Source organism: Thunnus thynnus, chromosome 13, assembly GCF_963924715.1.
Source record: "Thunnus thynnus chromosome 13, fThuThy2.1, whole genome shotgun sequence".
Lineage (NCBI taxonomy): Eukaryota > Metazoa > Chordata > Actinopteri > Scombriformes > Scombridae > Thunnus > Thunnus thynnus.
In genome coordinates this window covers 8017010-8038255 of record NC_089529.1, presented here as the reverse complement: position 1 = coordinate 8038255, position 21246 = coordinate 8017010, and the positions used below count along the sequence as shown (strand labels likewise).

General features: G+C 41.0%; 1 protein-coding gene across 2 annotated transcripts in view; it reads right to left on the bottom strand.

The window, feature by feature from the left end:
* Positions 1 to 21246, bottom strand: part of gabrb4 (gamma-aminobutyric acid type A receptor subunit beta4) — a 91241-nt gene that overhangs the window by 56528 nt on the left and 13467 nt on the right. Inside the window, exon 1 of one of the 2 annotated variants that reach the window (XM_067607607.1) lies at positions 1575 to 2704. The exons of the other annotated variant lie outside the window; for it this stretch is intronic. Within the exon in view, the coding sequence (XP_067463708.1) occupies positions 1575 to 1654 (80 nt within the window). The 5' untranslated portion in view covers positions 1655 to 2704. Of the gene's footprint in view, positions 1 to 1574; positions 2705 to 21246 lie in introns of those variants that run through there. 2 annotated transcript variants of the gene reach the window in all.

Here is a 21246-nt window from a genome sequence, read left to right as displayed (position 1 = left end):
GTAGTCAGTTATCAGAGCTGACAGTCAGATATATTGTCCTGACATTCTACATAGTATTAAAAGCATGCTCAGCATACTGTTGTGTTGTTGATCTCTTATGGAGTATTGTAGAAGGTTCAAAATGTGCCTTGTGTATGAATTTTCCCCTCAACCTACAGTATTTTCATCTAAACAGTTGAGGAAGTGTGATGATGATAATGATGCATCTGTCGAGCATTTTATTCATGTCAGCCCTCCAAAACAGAGGCATTAAAACTGACAGTGTCATAGTTTCTTTGGCTCACCTATGCCCAGTCTTATTCATAGAGATGTATTTAAATAAGCTCAGGATGATGCTGTCAGAGGCACAGGCCTCCTCTGTCTGAGCCTGAAGACAGACTATCCCCAGGAGGAATGTATAGTCTGCACTAGTCTGACTGACACCTATAACATTGGTGCCATGACCTGCATCACCTGGCCTAGACCAGCACTCCAGCTGAGGTTGGTTGTTACAGGGGGAGGGTGTGGAATGAAACGTAGGGAGAATGAGGAGAGGAAGTGGGTTAAAATTGCTCCCCTAGGAGCACTAGCCCCTGGCTCAGTCAGGGAAGCACTGTTCAATTAGCTCATAGGCAGTGCAGCTGTTCATCAAGCTGGCCAGCTACCGGACTTGTGGGTTTGACACCTGAGAGCATCATTATGAGGGAATATGAATGACATCTGAAACGCATACTGTAGCTACAAGATTACGCACCTTTCCTTTGTTATTCAGGGTTATTATAATGGAGTCAAAATGTCAAAAAGTGCGAGCCTGTCCTCCTTGAGCACCTACATCTCATAAGTAAGGCTGTGGGTTACTGCAGACAAGGAAAAGGAGCAGGCCACAAGGGATATATCAGTGCCTTTAACAACGAAACAGCAAAGGAATTGATCAGGAGATTGTGTCTGTGATGGTTTTGTGCAGTGATTCATACTGTAAACATTATACAGCCTATAGAGGAGAAGCTATTAATTGAAATCTTATACACTGCCTCCTATCTTGAGCGCATCAGCAGCTGATGACCTGCTGAGATTATTTTTCGATCTTGACTGATTTGGTTCCGGTCAATAAAAGGGGCAATTAAGATGATTACAGGAATAGCTTATGTATTGAGATGGAAAAAAAAATAAGTAGGCTTGCAGGCCAAGTGGCTCTGGCACTGTAGACTCATACATGAACCATAGCGTAATCAATCGATCGTCGGCTGATTGATCCTATCATCTAATCATCAGCTGAGCCGACATGGAGCCTACTGAGGGCTGTCATTTTAAGTAGGATCACACTGAAAGTCGCCCTATCCAACACACACATATGTATATCCCCATTTTGATATCGGGAGTAGGTTACGTTTCACAATAGGCTTGATATTGTGCACGCGCATGTTTTTACGCTCGCGCGCGCCACAGCTCCGTCTAATAGAGCATATATCGGCAGCAATGCCCCTAATAAGTAGGCCTGGGTACCCCGTTAATGCGATTTGCCACATCTCAGCCTTTTATTGACCGGTAATCACGTCTATTGGTGTGAAAGGTTTTTCCAAGCGACGTTTCCTTACCTTTGAACAAAGCATGCAAAGGACAAAGCCGCCAGAGCAGAGAAAATTCCACATAATTTATCTTCTTGACGACCCAACATCTCCACAAATCCTTATTTATAGTTTCTATAATCCAACCAGTCCAGTGGTCCTCCCGAAAAAGCACAAAGTAAAAACTGGCAATCCAAAAAGAACTGCCTTTTAAAAATGTCGAATAAACTAGCCTACATCTACGCATGCGACGTCTTCATTAAAGTAGGCTTCTCGATTTTTAAAAATCTCGTAATTGGCCCCCGCTGTTTTCCCAAGCTATGGAAATCCGTGCAGGTCACAGAGCCCCTCGACCAACACCAGAAGATCAGACATCTTGCTCAAAAAAACAGCATACACAATACTTTTAAAAGTGATGACAAGTATTCTTCCCCTTAAAAAAACAAACACTGGCATGAATGACTGAGCAGCAACCTCTTGATGATCAAATTGGTGGATGAAATTTCCCAGTCCAAATCTGCAGAAGAGGCATGGTTCCAGCGATGCTCTGGCGCCAGACTATTCCACAACGTGCTGTTGTTAAAAGATAGGCCTATTTGTTTGAGCTGGGAACGCTGGTCGGCTGAAGGGAGCGGTGGGTTTAAAAAAAAAAGAAAAATGAAATCTTCATTCCCTTTTTTTTTCCTCCCGTTGCTGCTGCTGATGATGTAGATCAGCGCAAAGTCACTGAGGGGAAAATGCACATTGAAAAAGCACTGGGTAATATCTGATGCAGACGTCAGAGCAGGCTATATCACTCCTCTGGTGAAAAAAAATAGATGCCGAGAAATATGGATGGCCCCTGATACGCCAATGCATGTAGCTATCACAACGCCGGATTTCATATCAAAGATGCAAACCTATTTGAAAAGTCCACTTGCCTCCGCTGTCCAACGTTAAATGGCGTTTGAACACGTTAATAAGGTCCGCTCCTCTTCTCCTCGAAACACTGCACAGATGACAGAGATTCAACAGTCCAAAGAGACATGATGAGCGAAGCTTGTCTCTTGTTTCCTTTCAATTTTTAAAGTTCTTAGTTGAAATTAAAATAATGTCCTATTGCTGGGGGGAGGGGGAGAAGGGGGGGACACCTAAGGTGAATTCCTTAGCGACAGCCTGTTCATGCGCTGAATTGTCTGTCTATTCTCTCTGAAACCTATTAGGATGCTGTGAGTGTGTGCCGGTGCGTTTTCATGCATTTCTTCCACTTTGCCACAATTTTGAAACACACACACATACACACCCACACACAGAGTGAGAGAGAGAAACACGCACGCACCCACTCACATTTCTACATATAGTCACACATGCGCGCACACATGAACACGCACAATCTTTTTTTTCTTTCTTTTATTTAATTCCTCTTCTCAAACAGGGACTCGCTTTTGTGTTTGAAACATCCTTACTGGAAATCGCTAACACGCGCACATCACAATTCAAGAATCACACGAGCTTGTGTTTTATACAGAGGAGGAGGTTTTCTTCAGGGATCGCTGTGCTGTCCAGTTGCTAAGCAACCCAGCCAGCACTGATGCAGTTGTGGTGATTCGAAGGCTATGCGCAAAGGCTCATTTAAAGGAGTAGACCCGATGCTGTCACCACCGTGGTGTCAGTGGGACAAAAGCAGACAGCAACTGATGTACCATGGAGCCATTTCTGTTATGTTAAACGGGGGGAAAACGCCATTTACTATAATACATGTGGAAGAAATGTGGCGTGGCAGGGATATCACTCTACTTTTGCTTCATCATCACAGTCCTCCTCCTCACCATCATCCTCCTCACCATCATTGTCAGGGCCACAAGCACTGTGACAAATAACCGAGTCAATCAGTCTATATAGCCTTTCATAGTTTTTTTTTTCTTTTTAGTTTTGAAACATGATATACCCAACAGGCATCTGTTGCTATTACTGAATTTTCTCTGCTGTGCTCCATACACAGAAATAAGGATTTTTTAAAAAAATTGTCCCACCCATAGGTGATGTCACAGCATTGACCACAAATGATATGAATTGGCAAAGAAGGAAAAATTACAGTTTGTGTGGATTTTGGACAATAATGTCATCCTTTAATGTAAAAAGTAAATTAATTGTGCGTTTGTTTTGTGCTCTAGCTTTGGGAGAGACGTGGTTCATGCTCTTAATAAGTGGACTGACTTCAATACCTCAATCGTACGACTGACATAATGTGGAAATTATAAATAGAGTGCCATTCCAGCTACATATTGTACATCAAAGGGCAACGCCATGATTGACCATGACCTGGCACTGAAGGGTGGGCAATTAACATAACATGATCTTCAAGACTTAGCCTGGCTTGCTCAGCTCCTCCTGAATGATGCTAAACTAGACCAATGACTGTTAATCTGTTGCAAAATATAAACTCAATCAGTAAACTGTGTGTGAAAATTCATTTGTGACATTGGAAAGAATAGTTAACAAAGCTAGTTAATGGACTTTGAGTTAAGATTATATATTTATTTATTTATTTATTTATTTTATTTGTTTATTTTTTTTCAAACTAAATCAGTGAAGCACTTTAAAGTTTGTTCCAAATACTTTATCTGATATTCAAATAATACCTTCACTGCATGGTCTACTTCCTGAGTGATAGTTAAAATCCGGTTTGTTACAACCACAATCAGCCAATGCAAAGAGGTTTTCTCTGCAGCAAAGTGTTAAAGGGGGGTTCAGAGAGAGTACGGTATCCTTGTCGAAAACTTTGTCTGAAAGTTTATCTTTCTATTTATCTTCGACCACTAAAGAAATCATCTTTTGTGGTCAGAGACAATTAAGAGTGGTTTAAAAGATACTTAGAAACAGTGAATCATTAAATATTGGAATACATTAGTCATATATACCATAGATTTATAAGGCATGCAATGAATAGTTTATAACACAGTGTATTAAAGTGTTTATTAATGTACAGTATTTGTCAACAATTGTAACTTCTCGCATGAGGACATATTTTATATTATTAGCTGTGTTTTACCTCAACATATGAGTGTCACTATTCCTGCCTCAGTCCTGTGTCTCCCTATCTGTTGCCATTTCCCCAGTGGCTCTCTCCTCTCACCCCCTGTGTGTGTGATTGTGTGAGTGGAGACAGGTGTGCTGGAGTCAGAGCAGAGCCCCACCAGCTGCAACCTGTTCCATAATCAAGACCTCTACTTATACTCAGCCCTGCCAGATCCACACTGCCAGATTGTAGCCTCTACTCAGCCAGTCTATGCTTCAAGCCATTTCTCCTGCATTTATCAGTTTTCTTGTTGTTGCCTCTTTTCCCTAGCCTGTCCTTGTCTCCTGTTCCCTGCAGTCTTGTCAGCCCTGCTTCCCTGCCCTGGACCCATACCCAGCTTCCACTGATTCTGCTCCCGTTGCCCCAGCCTGCCTCAGCCCCAGGTTCCCAGCTACCAGCCCAAGCCACCATCTAGGGGGTATCTGACTTGCTAGCCATCAGCCTTTTTCTCAGCCTGCTAGCTTTGGACATGCTAGCCATCAGCCTGTCTCCCAGTCTGCTAGCTTTGGGCCTGCTTGTCACCAGTCTTTCTACAAGTCTGCTAGCCTCCAGTCTACCTCAGCCCCCGAGTCGACTAGCCTCCTCCCTGTTCCTGCCCCTGAAGACCCCCAGCAGTCCCCCTTCTATGGATCTCACCTTGCCATTTTCCCTGGGTACCCTCGTTTGGGACCCTCCAGAAGAAAGTGTGGTCCCAAGGCTGTCGGTTTTCTCTGTTGCCCAGCTCCTCCATTGCCCAGTGCCACTACTGAGGCCCAGCTTGTTCAAGTTCCTGAGCCATCAGGCCCCTGCCAATGCTCAGCCTGTTCCAGTTCCCAAGTCGTCAGCCACCCCTGCCGACACCCTGCCAGACCTCCAGCCGTCGGCCACATCTGCCAACACTCTGCCAAACCCTCAGCAGTTGGCCACACCTGCCAACGTCCTGCCATACCTCCAGCAGTCAGCCTTCTCCACTGACCTCCAGTCTCTTGGCTGACCTAAGTAGTTTCCCTGATGCCTTGGCTCTCAAGGTCTCTGCCTTGAGCATGTCTGTTGACCTCTAGAGTGGCCCTGCCTACGTCGTCAACCTCCAGAGTGGCTCTGCCCACCTGTCCTGATGTCTGGTCAAGCTCCTGAGCGGTCTCGCTCATCTGTCCTGCCATCTGGTTGACCTCTTTAGCATTCCCGCACATCTGTCCTGGCATCTGGTCTACCTCCAGAGCAACTCCACCCATCTGTCTTGCCTTTAAGTCACCCTCCAGAGCAGTTCTGTCCATCTTTCCTGCCTTCAGGTCGACTTCTCAAGCGGTTCCACCCATCTGTCCTGCCTTTTAGTCACACTCCAGAGCAGTTCCGTCCATCTGTCCTGCCTCCTGGTTGCCCTCCAGAGCGGCTCCATCCATCTGTCCTGCCTTCCGGTCGACCTCCCAAGCGACTCTGCCCATCTAAGCTGTCTTCCAGTCATGGTTTCCAGCCCCTGGGCCATCCGCCTGAGGGTCCATGCTCTGCCCCTGTTCTGTCCTTGGGCCGTCCACCTGAGGTCCCCTGCCCTGCTCATCTCCAGTGTCCAAGTCATCCATCGCCTCGGTTGTGCTCCCTGGATCTTGCCACCAGACCCCTTCCACCTGCCCTGCTCTGTGAACCCTCTTCGTTTCTCCCTTTTGACCAGCCTGGAGGGATGTCTGGGAGCCGTCCCTTGAGGGGAGATTACTGTCACATTTCTGCCTCAGTCCTGTGTCTCCCTATCTGTTGCCACTTCCCCAGTGACTCTCTCCCTCTCTCTCCTTGTGTGTTACTATGTAAGTGGAGACAGGTGTGCTGGAGTCAGAGCAGAGCTCCACCAGCTGCAACCTATTCCATAATCAAGACCTCTACTTGTACTCAGCCGTGCCAGATCCACACTGCCAGATCGTAGCCTCTGCTCAGCCAGTCTATGCTTCAGGCCATTTCTCCTGCATTTATCAGTTTTCTTGATTTTTGCCTGTTCTCCCTAGCCCGTCCCTGCCTCCTGTTCCCTGCAATCCTGTCTGCTCTGTCTCCAGTCCTTGTCTCCTGTCCCTTTTCTGGTCAGCCCTGCATCCCTGCCCTTGTCCCTCACTCTACCCAGCTTCAATGGATTCCACTCTGCACCTGCTCCTGTTGCCCCAGCCTACCTCAGCTCCAAGTTCCAAGCTCCAGTTTCTCAGCTACCAGTACTAGTTTCCCTGGCCTGCTTTAATAAATACCTTGCCCTACCATGTCCCTGTCTCCTTGCCTCTGTATGTCTGCACTTGGGTTCACCTGCTCCGCCCCCACGTGACAGTTAGTGCCCACAGGAAGAGTTTACTATATTAGTAAACAATTATATCTGCTTGCAAGTACATTAGTGTTATACATCATTTATGACATGTTTATATACTTCTTATAAATGTTAACCAAGTGACGTTAAATTGTTATATCATTTTATTGAGAAGCTATGTCTTTGTTGAGCGTGATCGTAATCAGCAACAAGTCAGTACTGCAATACTGAATAAACTGATAATTATCTTCACATTCAAAAAGCTCAGGTATTTTGCAAAACATTATATTCACAAATTCTGAAATTCATATGCTTTTTTTCAACATGAATAAATATGCTGAGCATATTTAAATTAATTTCTGTCAGTTTACTTGTTTCTGAAAAGTAAACCTTGTAAATCTACTGTAGTGATCCATTTGCAACCAAAAGAGGTTCAGTTGTCAAAGGTGGGAGTGTAGCAGAGCAGCATTTATAACAACCCCAGATCTTAAATGTATCTGTATCTAACCCTACGTGAAGATTTGCTTTTGCCTTACTAATGCAAGATTTTTTTTTTGAAATGGGATTCAGTGATGCAAATTATTCACTTGGCTTGACGTATTCCCATTTTTCGTGAATAGGTGCCAAGACAAAACTCATGTGTTCTGGATATTTTCTGAAAAAACAGGCTTACAGGCTTGTGCATACATGTATTGTTTGAAGGTAGTCCATCTCCCATAGGTTATACTGGTGAGAGCCAGGACAGAGCAGTGTCAGTACATAATGGAGAGTAATATGGAGTTGGAACCTGTGTGACAGCACACTAGATGGTTCCCTTCAGTCTCTGGGCATGCTCAGTCTGCGCTTTCCTCTGTAGTCACTCTCACTCATAATAGTGCTTCCATTCACAGCATTCCTTGATTAGTGCAATTAACTATAATTGGCATCTCTGACAAGGAGATCCAAGCCCCTGAGATGTGCATGTACCATGCTCTTTTTTGCTCCATTCATATGTTGCATAACACATGTGAGTTACTGGGTCACCCTTGCTCCTCTGATATAAATAGTATCACATGGTTAATGCATTGGTGCCTTCCAGTCACTCGCTTTTCCTCTTGCTGTTCATATCTGTCAAACACCCCAATCGACTCCAAGTAATAGATGATACATTTCACTGAGGTGTTTAGAGATGTTTCACCATGTTTCATCCTTTCTTCTTGCAACTTCACCATCAATCTGGGACATAAGTGAGTATGTATGTATTATGAAAGGCAGCGACTTAATGTGGGGTTCAATTAACATTAATGTGGTGTGGGATTTTGTGCTCTGAATGATTAGAGAACACAGTCAAGGTTTCTCGTGAAACTGTTAAGTTTCATGTAGTTTGTAATGATGGAGGTGAGATGACATCTTGAGTTCATGCCCCCCCCCCCCCTTCAAAATTGGTCAAACCAGAGGGAAAAAAAATGCATCAAAACTGAGAAAAGATACCAGAAGGGAAACCAAAACGTATGCAATAAGTCACACAAGTCTCCTTCACACACTCCAGTCTTGCTGCGTCCTAAGATCCACAGGTGTTTTCAGTTCTGTCAATGATCCTGGCCACACACGAGCCAAACTGACCTGCTGACTTGTGACTTCATTAATATTGACTTATAAAATCCCTGTAAAGTCAGAGTGGAATTAAAACATGTGATCTATGTGAGCATTGTGCCAAGATCTGTAAACAGGAGTTTGACAGCAGGTGAATCAGCTTTAATCTGTTTCAGGCTGAAGGTGTACTATACTGCATGACTCTGCTTCATGATTATCCACTGTTCACCGTGGTATCTTACACTATGATCACACACAGTGGGTCAAAGCAGCGCTGCGAGAGCTCACCTCCTTGCTGTGCAGCTGTGCACCTGACAAGCTTTGAGAAAATGAAGGTTCAACTTCAATGTACAACACGCCACTCATTGACCGCGGTGATGAGATTGGAGGCTTTGAAAGCACACGGCACATGGCTCTGAAGACTACCTCGAAGCAGGCTACCAGGCAATTGTTGCTATGCTACCGTAGAAAGCCCAATCAAAGTGCAGCATGTTGCTCGTTGAAGCTGAACTGCACCACAATGTTCCAAATACTTGTGAGGAGTGCTGTTTACACTCAGACCACAGAAAGCACAAAGGAAAGTAGGAAAATGCTTGCTAATTCTTCTGCTTTGTCCACCTCAGGTATGTGCAGAGAGCAAAAAAAATCATGTAAACAGCCAGAATGATGCATCACATGAATAATATCCGCTACTGATCATTATACATTTACTATATATACTACTGGATGCCTGATGGAAATTCTGTTTCAGATTTGCATGAATGATGTCCACTGACATCCATTCATGACTATTAAACATCATATAACATCATAAAAATGAAAGACATTCAGCTTCAGCATTTACTACATGGTTTCATGCTCGATTGTTCAGTTCTGATGTTAGATCGCTCACAGCAATATACCAATGTTCCAACATAATTGGGAATTAATGAACATGTCCTGATTGACCATAAACATGAAAGTCATGGCCCTTGAAGAAAATCAGAAAAAAAAGATCAATAATGATGGCATGAGGTGCTTGTCCTCAGGGGGCCTGAATAATACTAATCAGACTAAGCAGAGGCATGATGTGTCAAAGCACCCTCTGTAAAATAATTCTCTCTTTGTATTTTTGTGCAGTTACATATAATACAGAGCACACAGCCAGCCAGTGGTTTAACACACAGTCTACCTGTTCATCCTTCTAAGTGAGTAAACCAAATGCTTGCCACCCTGCAGGCAGCACACAACTAACTGACCTGAAATGCTCATCTGTCCTCTACACCGGAGGAGTGCACATCTCAAACAGTCACATGGCTCGCCAGCTCCAGAATTAGCATGGGTGAGGCGCAACACTTGATGCTAAATAGCTATTGATGGAGGACAAACACTAATACGAATCTGTAATTCTGTCCCTTTCCTTATTCTGTCCCTTTGCAACTCTCAGCGCATTTCATTTATAGAACATTTGGGGTGGTGCATATTTAACCAGACCCTCATGGCCTTTTATTGATACAATCAAAATGAATAATTAAGTGTTTGTAAAGGTCTGGCATGAGGTTAATCTTCTCAATGGTTTATCAATATCAAAACAGCGCGTCTGAGATGCATACCTTGTCCAGCAAAGTCTTTACTCGGTAACAGCATTACCTCTCTCCCTCTTGAGAGCGTGTGTATGTAAGTGTGCTTGTTTGTCTTTGCATGTGTGAGTAGGTATGCTGTCTGCATGTGTATGTCATATATCCCTCTTCGTTTTTTTATACTCCATCTATCTTTTATATTACGCCGTCTTTCAGCGAGATGGATTTCAGCATGGCATTGATTTATCTTTTATCAAACACAGTCTTACTATTTCTCCCTGTGAGGATGGCTTAAAGCTGCAAGGTAGAGGCTTCAGTTGTTCCTCTGGCAAAAAGGGTAACTCATGCAATGTCCTAATTTGCATTCGGAGAGTCCTCATTTTAGTTTTCCTAAAATTAAAATGTCAAAGCCTGACGCAACACCACTCAGTTGTCTTGATAACACAGAAGCCCAGAATGTCAACACCAAAGAAAACATGGATTCACCACTATATGCCAAAAATATGTAGCATTTCATAAATAGTATCATTTTGTCAAAAATAGCACTGTAGCATCCCTTCTTCTTTTCCTATCTGTATTCTACGTGGGATTTCTACACGGAACTCCTGCGAGAAAGGGTTAATGAATTCCTCACACAGATAGATATTGCCATGGAAACAGCTGCGTGACTGCTTGCAGCTTGTATACACACAGGAGAAAAAAAAACAATGGTGCCAAAGGTATTTTAAAATTCAGCAAGCAGAAGCTTTCCAGTGCACATAGCTGCATTTAATTTTTTTTTTTTTTAACAAGCACAGAGCCACAAAGAGTGAGGAGTAGCCACCTTGCATCCTCACCCGTGGTCCTCCTCCCTCCCTCCCTCCCTCTCCCATCTTTCAAATTCAAAGGAATGTGATTGGCATTGGAGATGCATTTGCAATAGCCATGGAGTTAATGCATTCAAAAATATGAGGTCTGGATGTGGTAGATGGGAAATAATACTCTGCTCTGTCATTTCCTTTGCAATAACAAAGTACACACACAGACACTAAAACACACACACACACACACACACACACACACGCTCTAACACAATTCCAGCAGAGAATAATTAATTCACAATATGAAACAGACCTTAGGCAATATGCCTTGCGGTTGAGCTGAAAAAGAAGGCATAGATTGAGGGCCGCGATGCTGCTTACACTCTTAAATATAAAAATGTACAAATACGCAAAACCATGCATGGCTGCACACACACACACACACACACACACACACACACACATACATATTGTGCACATGTACATGCAATAATTATTTGTCCCTTAAGATTATACAATCCCGCCCATGATTTCAAAATAGGTGGTACAGTACACTATGTGCTGGTGGGATAACCTAATCCATCTCAGCACAAAAACATGTTCTTTTAGTGCCATTAGCCATCCTCCCAATAGCGAGTCAATAGTCTCTCGCGCTACCCAAATGGACTTTTATGCTTGGGTCTGCAAATATGACTCTATAGGTTGGTTCCTGCAGCATTCATCGCTGGCACTCAGTTGCTGAAGCAAAATAACTGTGTTTAGATTCATAAATATTTTGAGATGCATTGAAAAGCTTTTAAGTCCATAGAGGGGACTTGGCATGGCGATGCAAGGAACTGTACGTGCAGCATACATAGAGCGCAGCGTGTTTAGGTAAACAAACAAACAAATGGAAAAGATAAATAAACAGGGACACACAGTAACGTTAAAAACACAGCTGAGCCTGTTTTGTGACTTGCAGAAATCTACGTGGCCTTCTGTCCATTTTGGAGTAAAAGGTTCTCATGCACTTGAGGTTGTTTTTTTTTTTTACTCTCCTCCAATCAGAAAAAAGACCAAGGAATTCTCCCAGGATCTGAACCACATTCCATCAGCATGTGTCTTGTCCATTACGCTGGATGTCGAGTGTGTAGCATGCTCCATTTTTTCAGATACATATACTATATACAGTGATATCGCAACATTCTTAATGTACAGAAATGTAACAAAGTGCAGGTTTAAGAGAGTCTGCAATCATACAGTCAGTTGATTGAAATATCTTCTTTTACTTTTGTTTTGTTATATATGTGTTTAGAGTCTCTGCAGAAAAGGAAATTTACTGAAACCCATTTGCAAAAGAGCCAGTAAACTGTGATGCCTCTGCAGTCTGAAATGTTGCTTCTCATATTCTATCCCCGTTTAAATAACAATGCAATAAAAATTAAACATGAAAAGAAATCCAAACAGGCACTGAAGAACACGACCACATCAAGTGTTCACAATCACTTGACAGAAATTAAAAAAAGATATTTTTCAGAAATCAACAAAAACATCGGATGTAATTAGTCAAGAAATGTCACTGGGGATCAGTCAATTCATAATTAGAGCTCAGACCAGTGCATCGGCCTATTCTATTAAGTTTTTGAGCCACATGCATTCAGGTTAATTAAAAAGAGGTGGACTCCAGCAATCCCCTCATCACACAGCAGGACGAAATGTGGTCAAGTATAATTACACAGCTGTAAGCAGATCATAATTGGATAATATTTTTTTAGTAATTCCTTTTGGGATCCAATCCTCCACTGGGAATTTTTAATTGATGAGATAGCTTCACAGCTGCCAGAAATTACAAGATTAGGTGACTATCATAGCTTATCGCTCAGGCACAGAGAAGTAAGTCATAAAGAAAATTAGTGGGAGGCTCTGTGACTTTGTCAGGCAGGTACGTGAAGTGATATTATCTTATTTGCTAAATGAGCCATGGATGGACACTATCATTTTTTATAGCTTGACATTACACGCCAGGCTTATACAGTGACATTAAAAGGTGCATTTTTCAGGCCTTAGAAACATCTTCATGTTTCTAATTATTAACAAAGAAAGATAAGATAAATAAATACTGTTTTTTTTATCTAGAGTATACTGTATAATATGAATTTGTTTGGCATTTTCTCCAAAACACATTCTCTACACACACTGCATACTGAGTCAGTGATGTCAGTTCATGAAAAATGGGCTTTTCTGGGGTAGAAAAAGTGGATGATGTGGGCAATCTGAGGGTCAAATTTCAACTTAATTCAGTGGAATAAAATGAAGGGAATGTAGGCATATTACACACACAAATTAGTATTTTGAAGGGATAATTTGTAATTTGTCAGAACATCTTGTTCCTGACACCTGCCGGGCTCACTAACTTGGAGATCTTGCATATTATAGCTTTGTTTTCTCATCCATGACCTGAGCAATTACATGTCTCCCTCCAGATGGCCATGTATGGAGGACATTGCTCTTTAAACATTAAGTAACATATTGATACAGTGGATGCATAATTCAAGTGGTTTGTAAAGTAAAGTTTATATTTTTTACTATTAAGGTTTTAGAATTTTTTGGTGCAAGAGCCAGTAGAACTTTTGAAACTGAATGGAAGTTTCAAACTCCGGAAAATACACGTGACAGAGCAACAATTTTGATTAAAAAGGAAGATCAAACATTGAGTTTGCCTTGTTCATCCTTAAAAAACAGCTATCATACATCATTTAGTGCCTTAATTATGAAACTGACCCCAAAAAAACTTCTTTGATTACTTTAGGTAATAATGGCTTGCACAGCTTTAAAAGTTGCTGTGACTTCTCTCATTGTCTTTCAGCACCAACGTTGTCAGGTCACAAGTCCCCATCACCCACACCTCCAGGATAATGACTACCAGCAGTTGTCACTGACATAAACCATGAAGTCACATTTTCTGAGCTCCTAATTACTTCTGAGACACTTGAGCCATTTGGGAGTAGAGTTGCATAAGAAATGTAGGTAATATGCAGTAACACAACGCAAAATGAAAAGGCCCTTTTTTGGTTATGGGACAAAATGGCTTGTGATGCCAGTCGGTCGCTCATAGCACCGTCCTCCATTCTGGAGCAGGTGAAATTGGAAGTAAGTAAGAGAGAAGAAACGTTTTTAGATTCCAATGAACAAGAAGGTTCAGGTCAAAAAAAGGGAGGAAATCTCAGCACCTGGTGACTTGCGTTGATTCATTGGTATTGATCAATAATCCTATCAACCCACTGCAGATATATTATGGTCATTTTGTGCAACGGGGCAGTAAAATCTTACTTATTACCACCTTTACAGTAATGTGGAGCTGTTATTTATTGCAGACATTATTTAGCCTGATATTCGCTTTTGAATCAGCTCCGGTTGTATGCTGACCTTGAGGCCTGAACCACAATTCTTTCATTATATATATCTGTACATATGGCACACAATCCCAAATCCTTAAAATGGACGTTTCAGCAAAATTTTATTTTCCAAATTAATAAAGATGAAGAATGCAAATAAAACAGTGACAATGTTCTACCAAAATGAAATGTCACTGAATAGATGGGTTATAATTTCAGTAGGTGTAAAATCCATCAATCTCTTTTTATGTAGCTGGTCTGTAGCATCTGGAGGGAAAAGTGCTGTCTTCATGTTTTTTGAATGTAAGCTGAACTGCAGCAGTCAGTACATTTATTGTATGTTCAGTAAAGGACACCTCTGGTAAATATGTGTGTGCCAACAATACTTTATAACTTTAACGTGTAAGAGAAACCTCATATTCTGAACTGTCACATACTGTTCACTGCACATGAATCAACTATACTCCAAATGTTTTACTGCATGTTTGTTCTGCCATTAATAAAAAAAAGTTTTCTTTGTATTCTTGATTTTTTTTTTCTTTTACTAGAATGATACAGCTCCCAACCTGGGGGGCGGAACCCCCACAAGGGAGCCGTAAGACAAATTTGAGGGGCTGCTAAAGCAGAAAAAACACATCTCTGCTACAGCAAATGTCTTCTAATATCTTCTCTTGTGAATTACTGGATAATTTTACCCATAATAATTTTAAAAAATCATCAAAACTCATCTCACAAATGCAACCTATGATGATGGATGTTTTAAGGAGTTGCAATCCAAAAAGAATAGGAAGCACTGAACTATGAAACACTGGTTGCCCCTGTGGTGTAGTATCCTGACTTTATTCATATGTTGATCAATGAAAAAGTGAGTAATTCTGCTGTTTTATTGAATGGTAATGTACAGCACATGTCATGGTTCAAGGGCATGTCTTCAGACACAGCTGCTTGCTGACCTTCAAACCCTTGCCTAAACCCAGACAGCCAATCTGAGCCAATCTGTCAACATGCTCATTTCTATCAACACATCCAGTTGTGTTGACACGCCCACTGGTTTCTGTCAAAATGGCCATGTTTCAGGGCCGCAGCTATCTGTAGTGGTGCACAGAGGTTCTGTAGCAAATAAATCCTTGCTTGTCTTTCCTCTCCTATGATTAAAACAAAGGCACACGCCACACAAATTTTATTGCCCTCTGGATGGCATTGGGAAAATCCACCTGAATCTCAAATATCATCTCAGTGGCCTATTCAACTTATCATGTTGCTTCAGTGCTGTTACAGGTGTCAACCCAAGGCTGAAGGTATTAATCACGGCAGCCTACAGTACATCCTCTTGCCTTCATATGATTTTATGTGGCCTGGGTGGCTGCTCCACCGGTTCACTTCTACATTTGGCTAGAGGACATCAACATTTTCCTTTCTCAGTTACAATTATTCCTGTTTTTCCTGACTTTGTCAGCAAGCTAAACCCATCCTTAGGTGCCCCCAAGGATGCAGTTAAGCCTTCCTTGGCCCAGGATTTAATCAGATGGAGACTCTGGAGCCATGCAGGCTAACTATTTGCCTCCCCCCCACCCAAGACCAGTAGTAGTAGGCAAACCCACGCTTCTGAAGAAGGTCTTTGTAACTTGTCAGCCACTCAGCTGGACAGATAAATTACTGTGCCCACACACTCAGAGCCAGAGCAATGAGCTTAGCTGCTGCACTCCAGACATGCTACTGTACATTATGTTTCTAGCTGACCTGTACCAAAGGTCGGTCACAGGAGAGGAACACCAAGCCCTGAATGGCCATTGTAATCCAGAACCTGTTTAATATAACTATCATCTTTAATGGGGGAGGGAGTAGGAAAGACAGTGCTCGGCCACTGTGACAGATGGCTTATGTATAATGACCCACAATAACCACCATCATCGTGTCTTGTGGATTCGAGAGTTGTATTCTATATGTACAACGTCCAACATAAATATGAAAGCCCCGGGGCTCCTCTTCCAGGCTGTCTGGTAAAAATGAATCCCTATCATTAGGTAGTTGTAACTCCCAGTCCACACAGAGGCAGGCTTTGCAAGTAAGCCTCTGAGCCTTTTCTAGTTACCCATGGTTGCCCACCTGACTACCACAAACATGCATTCACAATGGTTAAGCCCGGAAGTCAGCGATGCCATAGAAAACACGGAGGAACACAGTAGAATCCGTCCATAAACTCTCAGATCTCTCACAGAATCTGATACCGGGGATGCACTAAATAACTGGAGCAAGAACAATGGGAAATGCAAGTGTTGGTGCATTTTTACTGAGCTATAACTTAGTTTATTAAGGCAAAAAAAAATCTGAACCAGCTGTAAGAATATTACCACAAAGCACAGAGTTTTTTGAATTTGAGGATATGTTGATGTGTTATCCCTGATAGCCAGCAGTTACTCATGCTGGTAAACTCTATACCAACATAACAAAATTAACTGACAGAAAATATCAATTGTAATCACTATTCTATCCTAATCTATTTCACCGCATTCCTCGTGTAACTCGTGTGAACACCATTAAGTCCAATCACAGCCACAGCTGCATTAGAGTTTATCATATTTATTGTATTTTTTTCCTTCATTTCACACCTGCCGTTAACCTTACCTCCATTCAAAATGCTATCCAATAAATAAGTTGTTCAGTCATTAAGTGGTCCAGTCAATAAGTTATAACAATAGTTTACAAGCTTGCTGCTCTTGAATGAAAAAAAGTTTCTTCCATGGTTTTTACCAAACATTGTTTAAAGGTATACTGTGCAGGATTTTCCTTAAAGACAATGACTCATACGAAAATAATCCCTCACTTCTGACCCACTAGGTGTGGGCGTGTTTATTTGTGCTTTAGAACGTAACTGCCATGAAACAATCAGAAAATTATTTTTTATTTATCTGATTCACAGTTTTGTTCTTGCCAGTGCCGCTTGCTCTCTTCAGTCACTCTCTAGCTCACTCGGCCGCTACTCTCTCTTTCTTTTGCTAGTTGAGCCGGGGAGGAGGGGCCAACTTTGAATGCTCTGTGTTTGCAATCACCAATGACAAATCCTGTGTCCTCTACCTTTAACAGATCTGGAGTCAAAAATCCTTCTGAATAACATCTTCATATTGAAGGCTATACAACATAGAAGTCATTATGACGCCTTTATGATTACATAGGACAGGGGCACTTTTAGGCATCTACACTCAGGCCCATCTCATAATCTGTATAAATTACACCATTTATCAGCAAGTGCCATTGCTCACATACTGGATGCCACCACCTTAAATCACACAGGTAGTAGACCTCTGTGATGTACTACAGTATGCTGCATCTCTCTCATATTTCAGCCGTGTGATCCCCTCAGTGGCAGGGACGGCACAGGTGTCATTTAAAAAGAGGAAATCCCCCCTGCTGGAGAAACAGGAGATCAGACTAGTTCTCCTGGCAGAGATACAATGCTGGTTTTACAGCAAATATTTTTAGTGCCAATAACATTTTTGTCTAGATGTCTGAATGCATATATCCAAACACAAAAACTGATTTACAGAAATTCAAATCGTTAGACATGAAGCATAGTGGTGACAGCAGATGCCTCCTTCACACACTGTGGATGGGTAGTGAATGAGCGGCCGTGGTCAGTGGACCACAGTGCATTCCAAATGAATTATTTGGAAGCTTCTCACCGTCTCTCTTGCTCTAACATGCTTTCATAAGGAAAGGTGTGTTACCTGGCCACCACATTCTGTCATGTTCTGGCAACAGATGTAGCGGAGCACAAATTAACAAACATGCAAGAATACAGTCTTTTCCCATCGCATTAACTATTGACTTAGCTGAATCATATCCCAGAAGTGATGAATTTACCAGAAGATATCCTCTCTAACCGAGATCCTATAAGCAGAAAAGAGAGCACGACCATGGGTTGTATCACAGTTGTGTAAAGTATTGAACTGACAAATGTTTGTTTGTCCTCTCCAAATACAATGTAATTGTTGTTATGTGGTATTCTCATGCCAGGGTCAAAATGATTGCTGTTAACCCATGATGTTGCATTCTAATCATCATCCTTTCCCCAGTTAAGGCTGTGTTTGTATGTTGTGAAAACATACTTATAACATATGCAGTTAATGTACTACACAAAAACCTTTGCCCTCACCCATGCTCTCATCAATAACTGTTAGTCTTTGAATCACTTGGTTAATATTCATGCCAAAAAACATTTAAAAAGTCTCTAATAATGAGGTAAAATGAGCACAAACTTCTCACCGACAGAAGTCCTGAGGGATGAGGGTTCACTGTCCAAAACAGATATGCTGTTTCACACACGACCCAAAAACATACTTTTCTTCTCACTGTGAAGATGTTTCAGGTCATACTTAAGAGCAAGATAATTGATTTGAAGGCAAGGTTTTAGGAGGCAATCATAAAAATAGGTGTTGTGAGACTACATTTTTGGGCATTAGAAGCTACAAAAATGATTCGCTATTACATTGCCTTCCTTCTTGTGATTTATTTTACATTGCTTATATGAGCCGTGTAACTATATGATTCAGATCACTATATAAACCAAACCACTAAAGCACATCATCAAATCACAATCCAAGTACCCTGATCCACCAGTTCATCTATGGTGGCATAAATGATAGGAATTGCGGTGACACAATTGAGGCCAGCATTGTCTTCCCTTTTGACACAATACTAACTATGCCAAGAGTTCTCATGTTTGACTCTAACATATGCATAGTCATAGTGGCATATTGCCACTTTCAATTCCGTAGTTGACCCTTTTTATAGATTTCTTGCTGTCTTCCCTCCCCATTCCTGTAAATTGATAATGAATGGGATGTTGTCACTTTGATTGGCTTGCTAATAGAATCAAGGCATTACTCTGAAATTGCCAACTTTTGCAAGACACATTTTGTTTTGTTGGTCTAGGCTGAGAAAGACACTGTGTGTGACTACAGAGTCTAATCTATAAAGCATTGTTGCTGTTGAGAAATTTCCTCTCTTATAGTACCAGTTAACATAATTTTAAAGTACTGGGAAATTACGACAGCATTTGAAATGCAGGAAAAATAATTTCCATAAGGAGTCATATCACATTTGAGGTTAACTGAGGCATTGTATGTTCTTTGCAATATGTAACAGATGTATGAAATTACCTGAGGCCAATGCCATTTTAGTAGTGAGCAATCAGCAACCACTGTACTGTCCATGCCTCATTGGCCTCACTGATTGTGATGCGATCAATATATGGATAGAATAGTGGAGGGAGAGACTGGGTGTTAAATAGCTTTTATTTTTCTTAAAAACTGTACCATTTGATTGAGTAATATCAGTAATGATAATAATATACTTATTAATTATTTTATTAATCAGAGCAATCAATATAATAATACTTTTATTAATTAATTATATTAATTGATTTTAGGTGTACTTTCAGACTGAGTACATAATCCATCAAGGCTTTGATTAAAATAAAGATTACAATATAATGTGCCTCATCTTGCTGTCTATTAGCTAGTTTATACAGCATTGAAATGCATATAAAACTGTCTGTGAGGTATGTCAACGTTAGCTTTTACTCCCAGTATGCACAGTGTGGTACTCTTTCACCCAAGTCAGATTGTACTTGGTGGAGAGAAGGATACATGATACATGCTAGTGAGAGATTATTTTTTACTAGTTTGTTTTAGTTACATAATGGGTAGTATAAGCCTGAAAATAATGTGACTACAATCCCAATTTAGAATTCCTTTAAAAATATAAAGTCAAGACTGACCCTATGTTTAAAATGTTCCTCAGTTGATATAAGTTCAAATCAGGATAACAATCAGGATTACCAATTTTGTTACCAATTTTGAAAATAATGACTAATTATTATTACTACTTAGTAGATAATTTTATGTGGTTAATAAATAAGTATCAGGATTGACATATATTGTGAGGTGAAAGATAAATATTGTGCAGATGGGGCATGCATTTTAACAGCAAACAAAACAAAGTAAATGTTCCGCTTTGTACGGTTGTCCTCCAAGACAGCCAAAAATAACATGAAACGGTTTCACAGCTAAAAATAAGAATTTTGTTAGTGAAGCAAATTATGTCAGTAGTGCCTTAAATTTCCTGGAATCTTTTTTTTTTTTTTTTATCACAGAAAGATACAGCAGAGTATCATCTGCATAGCAAAGAAAAAAGAAAGAACTAAACCCTGTACTATAAGAATTATAAGAACTATAAGAACAACAGTAAATCCACAGATGTTCTTTGATGAAGCTTTGTTATGGATTAGCTCCTAGTGCAGGTGAATCCCTTTCTTCCATCTAATGCATGATGTAATGAACCATGCCCCACCCCTGTTCTCTAAACCCAACCCAAGACTGAGCACAAAAACTGCACCAGCAGTTTGGATAAGAGTAAGTTAAGCACTAAGATGCTGAGAACCAGCTGATGAGGTCAAGATGGCCGAAAACCTTTGGTGAATAAAACAGTGTACTGGAGAAGAGTTGTGCGATGTGTTTTAATTTGGACAGTGCTAAGATGTTAACAAAACTACTGACATTTGTTTCATTAATAAAAGTATTTACACAGTATTTTACAGTATACAGTATTTTTTTAGAGTTGTTTCTGCATGACTTTGGATGTAATACATCATTTTGAAAGATTTTTATAGATTAAGTCTGTTAATAAAATAAACATGAAACTTGTTTTATTATGCAGCTAGTCTGGCACAATTAGAATCAATCCTCTTTTTTACATGAATTTACTCAGAGAATGTTGGCTAAGCATTAATACTTTTTCAGAAATGCCCACAAAGCCACAGTCTAATGTGATGGCCACTAGGAGCAACCCTGGTTAAATGCCTTGCTTAAGGGCACTGGTAATTTACAATACAATACTTGCAAGATATTTCCAAAAGCATCACTACAGATGTACAAATTCACAGAAATATGGAATATATTTTGTTAATTTTTTTTTTTTTTTCATTCACACTAATCTTCCTTAAGGCACCTATTTTTCCTGACATGGTGTAGACTTTGTTCTGGCCCAAGTGATCCAAATCACACAGACTCCCAACAGGAACAGCT